General features: G+C 50.8%; 1 protein-coding gene across 4 annotated transcripts in view; it reads left to right on the forward strand.

The window, feature by feature from the left end:
• The window catches only part of GRIK4 (glutamate ionotropic receptor kainate type subunit 4), a 306,356-nt gene that overhangs the window by 150,541 nt on the left and 141,179 nt on the right, over positions 1-14,636 (forward strand). For all 4 annotated transcript variants that reach the window (XM_040483332.1, XM_040483335.1, XM_040483333.1 and 1 more), the window contains 2 exons: positions 6,301-6,479; positions 10,773-10,826. In XM_040483332.1, coding sequence (XP_040339266.1) covers positions 6,301-6,479; positions 10,773-10,826 — 233 coding nt within the window. The remainder of the gene's footprint in view (positions 1-6,300; positions 6,480-10,772; positions 10,827-14,636) is intronic.

Raw genomic sequence — 14,636 nt, forward strand, 5'->3', positions numbered from 1 at the left:
AGACTCCGACCCCAGGGAGGAGGCACAGCTGGAGAGAAGTGCAGAATGTGCAGTAAAAGAGAACCGTCTTTGGAGTCAAACCAAGCTGCTCCGCCACTCAGGAGCTGTGTGATATCACGCACATCACTGGACCTCTCTGAGCCTTAGTTCCCTCCTGTGTAAAGTGGGAATAATACTGCTTTTCAGGGCATTCGGGTGGAAGGTATGGGGGCCCAGAACATAATAAACACTTACTCACTGTTACTTTATCCTCTAATTGAGGTCATGGCAGCAAGGGCTGGAGGAGACCCAGGGCCCCTTGTGGAAATACTGGGGCACTAGTAGACCTCTCCATGCCAGCCCCAGGAGGCACTCACTGTGGGAGGCCTTATCCTCATAGTGAGAAAAAATTAACCATTTGTTGAGCACTCACTATGTGCCCAAAACCCTGCTAAGGCTTTTTAAATTATCCCATTTAAACCTCACAATAATGGAGGCGCCTGGGTGGCTCAGTGGGTTAAACATTCAACGTCGGCTCGGGTCATGATCTCACGGTTCGTGGGTTTGAGCCCCGCCAGGCGGTGTGCTGACAGCTCAGAGCCTGGAGCCTGCTTTGGATTCTGTGTCTCCCTCTCTCTCTGCCCCTCCCCTGCTCACACACTCTCTCTCAAAAATAAATAAACATTAAAAATAAATAAACAAACTTCGTGATAACCATAGAAGATGAACTCCATAAACATTCCTATTAGATGCATGAGGAAAAGAGACATTAAGTGTTTTAACACACATAGTTCTTATTACCTCTTCCCACTGCTTCTCCAGATACTGTGGAAAAGGCAGAAGAGAGAGACCTTTTCTTTCCTCCTTCCAGGAGACAGCAGGAGCGCAGAGGCCAGGCTCTTCCCACACGCACCCTTACCATCAGAGAAGATGGCCCACAGGGCCAGGCAAGGCAGAGGACAGCCCTCCTGTGAGCAGGAAGCCTCACCTCGTCCCCCAGGCCCTGTCTCTCTCCTCCTCTGGCTCCTGTAGCCTGGTCTCCCCTGCCTGGCCTCAGGGCCAAGCCCAGCTGTGGGGTGAGACAAAAACCAAGAAGCAGGTGCAATGCACCATTCAGGCCCTTGAACTTGTTCTGTGCCTTTTCCCTACTGGCGACACCGTAGACTCTCATTCCCATCTCTCCATCAGGATCTGCTGCCGAGGAAAGGTCTGAAAACTGAAAATGACACACCCTGAGGCCTGTGCGGCCCGCACGGGGAGAAGGGAAATGGAGCCTTTCCAGGTTCAGGGCAGTGAGTGCAATGGTGAACCATGTTAGCTCCCTAAATCCTTGCTACAGACCTCTGAGGTCACTATTACATCAGCTGCCTCCCACAAGATGTCAAAGTGCTGTCTGTTCTGGGAGTATTAGCATTTTTCTAGAACCAAAGCCCGTAGCCAAGGGAATCAGCCTGTGGAGAGAGAGGGATGCCAGTCGAAATGGGTGTTTATTCTTTTTTTTTTTTTTTTTTTTTTTTTTGATACAAGGGTCCTCTGTGCCCCTGTAGACCCAGCACTTAGGTATTTGTGTCCTTGTCCTACGGCCCTGTCCAACCCCGGCTGTGCCTTTCACAGCTCTTCTCTCCTCCTCCCGCCCTGCCTGGCCCCCTGCCTTCCGGTTGCAGAAGCCAGCCTCCCTCCTCCTTCCCAGAACAGCCGGCCTGCTGAGGCTCTCATCGATCCATCCCGTTGCATCTTGAGCGAGACTAATGGGTTCCCCAGGTCCCTCTCAGCCCTGGACTTGGCAGGCAGACCTGCTGCTGGGCCAAGGGCCCCGCAGGAGAAGAGGGCTGGGGTAGAGGTGGAGGGGAAGCTGGGAAGAGCACAGCTCTTAACCCCTCTGGTGGCAGCAGCAGCCTTCGGCGAATCCCTTAGTGCCATTAAACAGATCGAGGGGAAGAGAATGACGATTGGAAAATGCCACACTGCACCGAAAAACTCCTAATGTTCCTAATGTAACTAAACCACACTTTCCCTTCTGCAAATTCCTTCCACTGCCCAGAATTAAAAAAAAAAAAAAAAAAAAAAAAAAAAAGGATCCCTTTCTGATTCATAGAACTGAAGAATCCCTAGGCTGGAAAAACATCAGTGTTCTTCTAGAGCAACTTACCATTCCCTGGGTTAATTTACTCTCTGACAGTCCTCAAGAGGGGCTTCAGGCTTTCCTTGATTACCTCCAGTGATGGGGAACTCACTACCTTATGATGCAGCCCACTGCATCTTTAGACAGCTCAGACAGAGGTTCTTCCTTGGGTTAAGCTAAGTCTATCTCCCTGTGACCTCCACCCACCCTGTTCTAGGGTGTCGTCCTTCGGGCTGCCAAGAACAAGTCTGTCTCTTCTTGAGCCAGGCACCCCCTTCCTTCAGCTGCTCCTCAAGTGGCATGGTGTCTGTTCCCCACTTGGCACCGCTGCTCCCCTGCTCTACTGAGACGTAGGGTCTCTCTCTGCCCCCCCGCCTCCGCCACAGTCTCCCAGGGAGTCTCAGGACTTCCTTGGGAGTCTCTAGTTCAGCCCACAGCCAGCACTGTGCCCCCTGCCTCACACTGGGTGTGTGCAGAAGAGTTTGAAGTGGGATTCCTACCCAACACCATGAAATACTGAGTGCTTATGCATATACTATAATGTATACCCATATATGCGTGCATATACGCTACCAAGTATGTTACATGGTTTCTAACCGAGAGCCGTATTTTGCGGATTGGATAATAAATCTGGGAAGAGGAGGAGATGGGATGAAAGGACAGTTAGGATGTGAATGGGTGGGGGAGGGGTCGAATGGAAACCAGATTTGTGAAGCACCTTCTAGGGGACGGACACTGCTCTGCTTTACTTGACATCCTCTTACTAACCCTGTAAGGTAGTTGTTATCCTTACTTTACAGGTAAGGACACTGAGGTGCTGGGGAGGGGTGGGGGCGGAGGGAGCCACCAGAACTAACCAATCCCAGCAGCACCGGAGCCGGAACTCACCCGCCACCCTGTTCCCTGTCTGCTGCTTCCAGCCTGGGAAAGGGGTGACGGATCAGAGATCCTGGGTGGGATGCTCGCTGCCCTTCTCCCCTCCCTGTCCCCACCCTGCTTCTCACTCAGCATGTACACAGTCTGCTGGAGGAGATGGGGGGGGGGGTGGTGCTGCTTCCTTGTTGAAAGGGCAGCAAAGCACCCCAGGGGCCGTCGGGTGAGGCACGCTGGGCATTAATTGAAGCAGGGTCCCCAGTTTATCTCATGTCTAGGAGGTCTTCCCTGGAAGCTCAGGGCACCTGCCAGTTTTAAAGGGATGAACTGCCCCTATGCTGCCCTGGCCAAGCGTCTCCATGCTGTGCCTAATCCCCGTGGCATCCTCCAAGCTTCCCCGTCTCGTCCCGCTGAACTGCGCCGCCACTCCGAGGAATCCCAGGGGATTTGGCCTCTTTCCCAGCCAGACTCTAGAGACCCTCCCTGCTACATCCCAGGACCGGTGGCCTTGCCCTCTGCCTCCACTCCCTTACTCACCCCTCCAGCTGCCCTCTCCCCCATAGCATGCCCAGACAGATATTTTCTTGAGCCAAAGAGATGGCCAGCATTCCAGGAGCACCGGCTGTGGCCTCTCCTGCCCCCCTTGTATAGGGTCTTTGGGGTCAGGTGCTCCGACCTTTGTGCAGGTGGGGTTTTGCTTTTCACGACCTCTGAGGAAGGCGTGGTGAATATTCTCTCCATTTTACACACAGAGCTAAAAGAGGCTGCCCCGTGGAAACCCAGATGATTTAGCCCATCAAACAAAATATGGGTATGGTGGGAACCTTGTTATAGACTTAGTTGCAAGTCCCTGCGCTCTAAGCTCCCGGAGGGCAGGGTTTGTATGATACCTCTTCTCTGCAGACGTCCTATGGGCCCAGTGCCTGGCTTCTTGGGATGTACAGATGTTGGTTGAACAGGCTTGGACTTTAGTCCCTTTTTATTCTGCCTCAGTGAGCCACACCTGCCTTTGAGCTGTTGTGGGGATGAGTAAATGCGGAAGGAACAGTGAAACCACACATTCCAGCATCTCAGTGAGTTCTCCCCTGTTACACCCATTTTGCAGATGAGGAACGGAGCCTCAGAGAGGTTAGACGACTTCTCAAGATCACACAGCTGGTGAGGGTCAAGCCCCTCCTGATGGGGGTGGTGGTGAGGGGCTGCAGGGGGCACAGACAGCAGTGGGAGTGGAGGTTCACAAGTCTCCTTCGAGACCCTGTGGGGGAAGGAAGCAGAGGCCCACTGGTTCTGGAGCCTCTTTTTTTTTTTTTTTTTAATTTTTTTTTTAACGTTTATTTCTTTTTGAGACAGAGAGAGACAGAGCATGAGTGGGGGAGGGGCAGAGAGAGAGAGGGAGACACAGAATCGGAAGCAGGCTCCAGGCTCTGAGCCATCAGCCCAGAGCCCGACACGGGGCTCAAACTCGCGGACCACGAGATCGTGACCTGAGCTGAAGTCGGACGCTTAACCGACTGAGCCACCCAGGCGCCCCAGGGAGCCTCTTTTGAATGACCGCCCCTCCCAGAGTTTTCCCTTCCTGCTGCAGCTGCCAGCTTGCCGGACCGCCTTGTTGGGACCCATGGTGGGAGGATGGGGGTTGGCACTACCTTCCCAGAGCCCCTGGCTTCATCGCCGGGCCCTCGGGCTCCACCCTGCCACCTCATCCTTGTCAGATAACATGCCCGGTGTGGGGCTTTCGTCCCCGAGTCCAGAGATGTAAGACACACGCCCCTGAGCCCCTGCTAGGTTCTGTGTGTGCTGCTGCTTATGCGTGTGTCCTGAGAGGCACCCGGTCTCATGGGAAGAGGGCTGGCTGGAGATGACAAAGTGGGGACTCTGGTCCCAGCTGCGTCCTTGTGTGACTAGGCAAGTTTCACCATCTCTACAAATCAAGGGAGGTCGAAGAGATGCCCTTCAGAGCCCTCCCCGCCCCCCCCCCCCCCCCGTCTCTCTCTCACCTTTCGATCTTTGAGGGTCAGGAGGGTGAGGAATCTGCACCAGGGGAGTCTGGGGTCACGTTCAAGACAGGCCTGCAATGAACATCCTGTCTGGGGCAGAGAGCAGAGCCCAGGGGCCTTTGGTTAGAAAGCCAGTCCTTCCTTGCCATCCAGGGTATGGAGCCGGGTCCAAGAGCCTCATGTTTCCCTCTGTGTGTGGGATTAAAACGCATTGTAGGATCGTGGTGAGGACTTAGAAAAGCCACGTAGAATATTTAGCCCATTTTCTGGAACAGAATAGAAACAGAATCAGGATCCAATAAATGTTACTCTTGTCGTTGCTTTTGGGAACGAATGCCTTTGCTTCTCTTTCCATTGGAGTTGAGACCACTGTCTTCCCGGGAGACCCTACCCTCCACCCCTCACACACACCTTCTTCCTGGCCTGCCCTTTCAGAGGCAACGCTGAATTGAGACCCTTGTGTCCCAGTGATAACATTCCAGAAACCCTCCTCCCACCCCTGCTCCTAGACAGCAGACCGCTGAGGGGAGGGGGGGAGGTGGTGGTGGGGAGAGTCCTTCGCTCACAATCCCGTATTTTCGCTTTGTTCTGGGCCCACGTTATTGCCTGCTGGAGTGCAGTTCAAAGCCTGTCCTCTTATCATCATAATGATACCTGGTCTTAATGCAGCCACCCTGCTCTGAGGAATTCAAAGGGTTTTGTTAGGCCTGTTAACTGGGCCTTGTGATCTTGAGGAAACGGCTCCCCCACATCTACATGAAAACAAAGGCTGGGCTCTCGTAGGGCTAGATGGAACATCTGTGAACATCCATGGGCGTTCAAGATGGGTGAGGCGTGGGCCTAAGCGCTTTACAGATTATCTCAGTTAGTCCTCGCCACCGTCCAGGGACCCGGCTGCTGTTCCTTTCGCTTTTCAGATGAGGAAACTGAGGCCAAGAGCCCCGGCCACATGAAAAGGTCACTTCATGAGTGGGTGGCCAAGTGAGGGGGAGAAACCAAGCCTGCTGGTCTCTGAACCCTGGTCTTGGCCGCTCCCGAGCGCTGTGGGAAGGAGAGTGGGCCCTCAACCCACTCGAGGGACCTCCGTCTCTCTTTCGAAGAGCCTTGCTGAGGGCTTTGGGGGAGGCCATAGGGGCTCGGGAGCATTCTTTTTACTTTAGGAGGGACTGTCGAAGCCCACAGAGGTTGAGACACCTGCTCAGCACCGGCAGTAGGGCTGGACCCACGACCCCACCTCCAGCCCCGGTCTTTGCTTGTCTCGCTTTTGCTCCAGTGTCTCCCCAGGCAGCACGGCGGACCCTCAGGGGCTTCATCCTCTCTTCCCTCCAGGCCTTTTAAACCTGGAGAGGCTGCTGCGGCAATTCCTTATCTCCAAGGACACACTCTCCGTCCGGATGCTGGATGACACCCGGGACCCCACCCCGCTCCTCAAGGAGATCCGGGACGACAAGACAGCCACCATCATCATCCATGCCAACGCCTCCATGTCCCACACCATCCTCCTGAAGGTGGGAGCCAGGCCGGGTGAGGTGGGCGGGGAGCATCCTTCTCCCTCCTCCCTCTCTCCTCCTGAGCTGGTGCCCTGCTCCCTCTTTGCCTTGGGTGTTCTCCCTGGGTCATGGCCTCCGAACCCTGGCAGACTTCCCTGTGCTTCGCTTGCAATGGATGACTCCTGCAAGCTGAAAGAAAAAGCAGAATGAGGATGACGTTATAAAAATATTAACTCCTGGTGCAGCCGGGCGGGCAGCCCCCAGCTAAGACCCTGCCAGGGTTGGTGGGTTCCCGGGAGGGGCCGGGGCAGTGGGGGCAGGGCACTTGGGGCAGAGGCTATGTGCCAAGTGGTTCAAAAGCATTTCCATATTTTGACAAGCTGGGCAGTCCCGTGAGTGTGTACCGTCCTCTGTAATCCCCGTACGGTGTACTAGTTTGCAGACTGCTGCTGTGTAATATCCCAGCATAATCCTCTCAATGACTATGTGGGGCCGGTATCCTGTCTTCCCTCGACAGATGAAGACACTGAGACTCTGGGAGAGGAACGGCTTTGTCCGAGGCTCCACCAGTGAGGAGCAGAGCCGGGCCGGTACCCATTGTCTCTGGCAGCTAATCAGCAGTTTCTTCTACCTACCCCTCCTCAGAATACAAGGGGCAGGGTGGCAGTCCCTGGATCAGAACTCACAGTAAGAGAAACTGGAGCTCTGAGAGTGAGGCCCATCTGAGAACGAGAGAGAGACAGAGGAAGACCAAGAGAGAAGTCAGGTGCCCGGGGAACAGCTGGAAACATCTGGGCAGCCTCAGAGTCCCCTGCCACCAGTTCCTGGGCTGGTGGCTGGGCTAGCCATGTAACCCCAGACAGACAGACCCTGCTGCGGGCTCCCCTGTGGCTCCCAGCAGCTCCCCCAGGCACTCTGGCCTCTTCCAGTGCCGCTCTAATTGCACATTTAAACTCAACCTGCCATCTTCCACTGGGGGAGCGAGGCTCCTTGTTAACCTCTGCCAAGCTGTGAGGAGCCCGCCAGACACTCAGCTGATTGTCTCTTCCTCCCCTTCCCCCTCTCCCTCTCCTACCCACCCCTCCTCAGCTAGTTTTGGTCTCAGAGTTAATAAGAGATTTGAATGAGTTCTCTGAGTACTGAGGGCTGTCCCTTCAGCCCGTTGCTATAGTAATTTTGCACAGCTCCAAACCCATGTCTGTCTGGGAGCATATACTCCAACTCTCACACATACATACACACACACACGCACACATGCATACACACACACACACACTCAAACAGAATTTTTTTCTGTATTTCTTTTCTTATGTCTGGGCCGATGATCAATGAAGTTATCAAGGATGGAAAAAATCCTCTAGGTTTTAGGGGAAGCTGGGGGCAGGGAGTAAGATAATTGTCCCCTCCCTTGCAGAGGGCAGTCAGGACAATGCACAGTCCCCACTGCAGTAGCCAGAGCCCATCCCTGGACAGCCTCCAGGCTGAAGCCTTTTGGGGGCATCCCTTATAATAACAGTGTAATAACCTCCGGAATGCTTTATGGCTCCCAGCATGCGTGATCGGGCTCTTTTATTTTCTAATAATATGTCTATCGTTGAAATTTTAGAAAGTACAGAAAAGCACATAGAAGCAAATAGAAATCATCATAGCTGCTTCTTTCTTTCCTGAAGCCTTGACTTTGAGGTCTGATAGAAAAATCTTACAGGGACACATGGAAAAGTTAAGACATTCCGTCACCCAGAGACAGCCACTGTGAAATTTTGTGGTCTATCCTATCTACCTTTGTAGACACATTTGTTTGTTTTCAAAATGATCGTCACACGGCCCATGTACTTCTGTAACCTGCTTTTTTCCCCGCTCAATGATATGCCATGCGATTTGCTTTGTGTCGTTACGTATTTGTCTGCAAATGTTTTAATGGCACATCATTTCTTATCATGTGGGCATACCATAATTTATTTAACCATCCCTTTATTGTTGGAGATACAGGTTGTTTTCAATCTTTTGCTGTAATAAACAATGTGGGATGCGCATCTTTGTACATAAATCTTTATGCACGTTCACGAATATTTTCTTAGCGTAAATTTCGAGAAGTGAAATTATCGAGTTAAAGATATGCATGCCTTTAAGGGTTTTGATATGATTTGCCAGATTGCCTTTTAAAAAGGCCATAACAATTTATACTCCCATAAGTGTATAGGTATCTTATGGTACTCTTGCCAATACTGGGTATTTTCAGTAACAACGCTTTTTTTTTCAATGGCTGTGCTTTTGAAGAAAACTCTCCCCGTAATGACGATTATTGGCAAAGGGTTCTGCTGGGTGACCAGTGGCAGGCTTTCCTGGGACCACTTGTTGCCCTCAGCCCTTGTGACCTTAGAACCAAGCCCGTCAATGACGAGCGAGGCTTCGGAAACCAGTTCCCTTTGTTTCCGTTTGACTTCCTAGTGCCCCCAGCAGGGATGCCCGGCCTCGGGTCTGGGCTGGGGCTGCAGGCAGCTCCTCTCCAGGGTTATAGCACAGCCCTGGGGGCTGGGGGGTGGGGCTCCATGAAGGATGGATTCAGTGTGGGAAGCAGTGTGAGCAGAGAGCACAGGGAGCTTCCGGAAGGCTTGGTGTGCACATGCAAGCCTGGCCCTGGAGCTTGGCAACACTCTGCTTGCTGTCTCTCGATTTCAGAAGGATTTGCAGAGTAATCCCCTACTTTATTGAGCAGCTGTTCCGGCAACAAACTTCGTGTTTACCCAGAATTCAGGTCTTAAAAACCAAGGATCTCTTGTCTTTTATCTTTGGGTAGCAGACTTCACAAATGGGTTTTAACTATCTGACGGTGCCCCCTCCCCAGCCCCTGGCCCCTGCCCATCCCTGCAACCAGGGGGCTCCCACCCATCTAGGCAGTGATGAACCGGCAATGGCACTTTTATATGGACTGTTGGGGGGGGGGGATGGGCATCAGGCCATACCAGCCTCTTGGAAGTTGAGGAGGAAGCAAGGCCTCGAGCCCCATGTGACCGACCCCAGCACCGTCTTGCCCTGGCGTAGAGCCCTTCTGTACTTCGGTCTCCAGTGGAATCGTGGCAATAGAAGGACTCCAGCCTGCTCTTAAAGGAGTCTGTGGGGTCTCCTATAAGAACAAAGTTACCAGAGTTCCTCAAGAGAAAAACACTTTGTAAGAGGAAAATGTAATCACCCTGGCACTTGTTTTCCCCTCACACACCTCCATAGTCACGACAGAAGCGGTTTCCCAGTGGCCCTGGGGCTGCAAGATACATGATGAAAATCTGACTGTCAGAAGGCATGAGGACCCTGGGGAGAGCCGGGCTCATTATTTACCTGATCTACTTGTCGGCTTCTGTGGCACCTGTCATGCTCAAAGCCGGGCACACTGACGGGGGAGGTCGGTGTGGGGGACCTGTGATAGCTACAAAGATCAGACAAAAGGGAGGCTGTTCAGGAGTCGCAGCCTCCCAACTCTGGGACGATGACACGCGGGTGTGCTCTGATCAAGGGTGAGGCATGTCACAAGCAGCTTGTTCCTTACTACTAATAAAGGACCAAAGTTTGCAAATGATTCACTTGTTTCCTACATTACTGCAGATTCAAAGACTCTTAGGAGCCTGGCTCGCTCGCATTTATCGGGTTGAGTTAATTTGAGAATTGCCTACAACCCACAGACTCTCCTGACTCTGCCTCGGCCCCTGAGAGTTGTCAGTACCTCCATCAATATCACGGTCCTCTGGGGGAGAGTATAGTTTGGTTAAAAGGACTGAAATTAGTCTGCCTGGCTTTAATTTCATCTTTTTCCACTTATGAGATGTATGATCTCGTACCAGTTCCATAGCCCCTTGGTGTTTTGATGTCCCTGGCTGTCAACGTGGGGGGTGGGAGAGGAGTCATAGTGCCTACCTCATCGACTTAACCCAAGCGAAATGCTTTCTAGTGCTTGGCCCATACTAAGGAGTGGGTACGTGTTAGCCATTGTTATTGCTAATAGTTTAGGAGATAATTATTTTAGTCTGTTTTATTATTTGCTTCATTTCCCTTAAAGTCATTTTGGTTTCCATAATATCTGGTTATATCCATGGGAATGTGTTGTGCATGAGAACATCAGCTGCTATGAGTGTCACTGCAGGGGTGGAGAGCAGGGTGGCAGGGGAGAGACCCTCCACCAAGTCATCCTCCAAGTCAAGGGCAATGTAAGAACCGAAGGGAAGGGGGTCAGACAAATGGCGGACACTTGGAGCCCCTACTGCTCATTCACTTCTAGTGGGTTTTTGTTTTCTCTCTAATCTCCTTCTCTTCCCTTTGCAGGCAGCTGAACTCGGGATGGTGTCGGCCTATTACACATACATCTTCACTAATCTGGTAAGACATTTTCACAGCTCACCTCCTTGGCACAGAGTATCAATAATTAGAGTCAGCGGGGTGTGACGGAATGAAGCCCAGGAGATGGGGAGTGGGGGAAATTAAAGCAGAGGAACAGAAGCCAACCAGAGAGGCAGGGCATTCTAGAAACATGGAAGTCCAGGAGCTACTGGGATTCTCATCTCAACAACTCTTAGCCTTGGGAGGGTGGGGATTGGGGGAGTCTAATGCTCCATCCAAATGCCACCAGCTACCTAGCCTTGAGTCCTCTGATGGATGTGTCTTCTCTGTAGGTCCAGTTACTGGCCTGCAGTCCAACCATGGATTGTCACACCCTTAATGCTAACTCAGAGGTAGGACAGCCGGGCCACAAAAGTACACATCGTACGAGGTTAGAACCGGATGCACCTACAGAAGCTGCCTTTGCCGAATCCCCTTATTTTGCAGATGAGAAAACAGGTCTGTAGAAATTTTATTGAGTCAGGTTGGAGAACCAGCTTTGCCACACACTGTGTGCTCTTCAACAAGCATGGAGCCTTGGTTTCCTTATCTGTAAAATGGGGATAGGAACAGATATGTCATAGAGTTGCATGATTCAATCTACACGGAGGCATTTTGAAACTGTAAAATAGTAAGAAATATGCAAGGTTGTGGTGAAGGATGGACACTCAGTAGAAGGCACCTCAGAGAACTGGTTTTTAAAAAAATGTTATAACTTTACTTTGAAATGATTATAGGTTCACAAGAGTTGCAAAGATAGTACAGAGAGGTACCATGTACCTTCGACTGAGTTTCCTCCAGTGGTTACATCTGACATAATTGTGGTATGATATCAAAACCAGGATATCAAAATATCCAGTCTATCAAACCTGTGTAGATATATGTAAATCCCACTGTAACCAAAACGACCCCATCTCATCACCCAAAGATCTCCCTCATGCCGCCATTTTGTCTCACCCGCCACCCTCCCTCCCACCATCTCTAACCCTTCACAACCCCTAATCTGTTCTCCATTTCTACAGTTCTATAATTTTGAGAGTGTTACATAAATGGAATCATGCAGTGTATGACCTTTCTCACTTAGAGTGATGCCCTTGAGACCATCCAAGTTGCATGAATCAATAGTTCGTTCCTTTTTATTGCTGAATCGCATTTCTCGGTGTAGACGTACCACGGTTTGCTTAACCATCCACCTACTGAGAGACATTTTGGTTGTTTCCACTTTCTGACTGTTACAAACAGAGCTGTCATAAACAATCGTTCAGAGAAGAGGTTTATTTTATTTTATAAATGCGTGGATGTCAAGATCACTTAGCTCGGTGGCCCCTTCATGCAGACGTGCTTTTGACCACCTCTTGTGTAACAGGGACCGGGCCAGGCATTAGGGAGGAAAATGAGAATAAGAAACCAAGCCTGCCTTGGGAAGACTCTCGAAGTGCCTACTGCAGTGCAAAGGGGTAACTTCTAGTAGATGTGTAGACAAAGCACTCTAGATCCTGGAACAGGGGCCACTTGCTCGATGTGGGGACAGGCAGGACATGCCTCACCGAAGAAGAGGCCTTTAGGCTATGCCTTAAAGGGGGTTAAGGGTTTTTTCTAGATTAAAAAAGGAAGAGCGTTCTGCCTAAGAAACAGCATATCCACGTCTCTGGAGATTTGAAAGGACATGGCAAGTCCAGGAAACAGTGAGTCACTTCAGACTTACTGCCTGCTCCAGGATGGGCATGTTAGCTAATTACTGTTCATTTATCTATTTACATCCATCCTTGAAAGTTACTTATTGAGAGGATTTAAGGCAGATGTCAATGAATTTTAAGATCCCTGCTAGGTTGGGGAGCAGAACACGACATCTACAGGTTTGGCTCTTAAATCTTAAAGTGAGAAAGGCTCTGGAGAAGTTACAACCTTCTCAGCCAACATATGTGATAGGCGATCTAGGGGATCGTGCAGTGTCCCTCCTGGATTTAGGGACCTGCTTTCCTGAAATGTCCTGCACGGTTGAGGAGATGCCTGCTCACAGAGACAGGCTGGGACTCTGTGATCTGTGTTCTTTTCCAGCCTTATGTAGGTTCTTATGAAGAGCCCTTTCTCGGGGCTGCCTTAGAATTGCTGTCCCTGAAGCATGCTGAGGCCTTTGCTCTCAGAGTCGAGACATTTTGGAGGAATCGAGTGTGGCTTCTTTTCTGGTTATAGGGACTCCCTCGACACAGGCTTGCCAGAAAGCCATTCAGCGTTTCCCAGTTCACCACCCCCACCAAACTGCCCACTCTGTTGTTGGAATTTTTTTTTTTCAATGCTTAATTCTTTATTTAAAGAGAGAGCACAGTGGGGGAGGGACAGACAGAGAGACGGAGACTCAGAATCCGAAACAGGCTCCAGGCTCTGAGCTGTCAGCGCAGGGCCTGACGCGGGGCTCGAACTCTTGAACCGCAAGATCTTGACCAAAACCAAAGTTGGACGCTTAACTGACAGAGCCACCCAGGCGCCCCCTGTGGTTGGAATTTTTAATGGAGTCCTAGCATACGTATGGAAGTCCACACGTATCATAGGTGCACAGATTAGTGAATGTTTTTCAGGTGAGTGCACCTGTGTAAGCAGCACCCAGATCCAGCATTAGAACACGACCAGCACCCCAGTCCCTCTCATGCCCCCTTCCCAGTGACTACCGGGCAAAATGTAGAACAGAAAGAATTTCTTTGTTTGCTTATTTATTTTTTTCCTATCCAGCACTGCTGCTGTAAATCACGGCATTAACATGTAAAAAGGGAGAAAAGGATTAGACTATTCCCAGAGCAATGCAGAAGCATTTGCTTAAAGTAAGGAGGCATCTGGGGGAGCCCGGGGAAGTTGGCAGCAGAGTAAAGGGAGATGAAAGTACAATCGGGTTCCATCTGGGGAGCTGGGAAATGGAGGGAAGAAGAGGGAAGAGGCAAGCCAGGGGCTGCCTCATGCACCCCAGCCAGGGGGGGCCCCCACATTAGGCAGCCACGTCAGCAAAGGAGGACAAAATTAAGTAGCAAGTCATAGCCGTGACTTAGCAGATGGAAGGAGGCCAGTCATTTGGAATATGAGTTCCCAGGACAGTCACCAGAACAAGGTGGAGTTGCTTGGCTTGGAGATTTTTAAGAACGCGTCACCCACGCTATGTACTGCCCCTGCCTCTTTTCAGGACTGATAATAATGAGTGTGGCGATTTATCTAGTGGAAAAAAAGCACGGGCCTGTGAAGTCAGGAGACCCAGGTCTGTGCCCCACTCTGCTTTATACACTGTGTGGCTCTGGGGGGGAGTCACGCTGACTCTCTGAGCCCGTTTTCTCCTTTGTAAAAAAAGGGATGATAAAACCTCACAAGTTTGTTGTGAGGATAAGTCAAAACTGCATTGTAAATTGAAAAGTACTGTGTGTTTTTAAGGCATTGTGTTTGTTTTATATATAACTCTGTGATACTTGCAGCTTTCAAAGAGCTTTCTTTTCTTCGGGGGGCCCGAAACTGAATGTGATGAGCTCTGGGAACATGCCTCAGTCAGAGAGTTCTTTGAACCTGGAATTAACAGGACTCACACCGTTTGTAAGTTTGCAAGGAAAAATTAAAAAAAATTATACCTGTATGAATGATGATGGCTGAATAACATTCAAGAAAACAGGAGCAGAGCCATTGCAAGAATCAGTGGGAGAATATTCTGGAAGCCTCTCGTTAGTGCTTTGGCTTTCTAGAAAGGACAGGCCCCTATTAAGAGTAAAGAAACTATTTGTAAGTCCATTCTTCCTGCCTAGTTGCAGTTGAAGCCTTGGAACAGAGAGGGAGGGGCTT

The sequence above is a fragment of the Herpailurus yagouaroundi genome, unplaced genomic scaffold (assembly GCF_014898765.1).
Source record: "Herpailurus yagouaroundi ecotype Mexico unplaced genomic scaffold, PumYag 161, whole genome shotgun sequence".
NCBI classification, from domain to species: domain Eukaryota; kingdom Metazoa; phylum Chordata; class Mammalia; order Carnivora; family Felidae; genus Herpailurus; species Herpailurus yagouaroundi.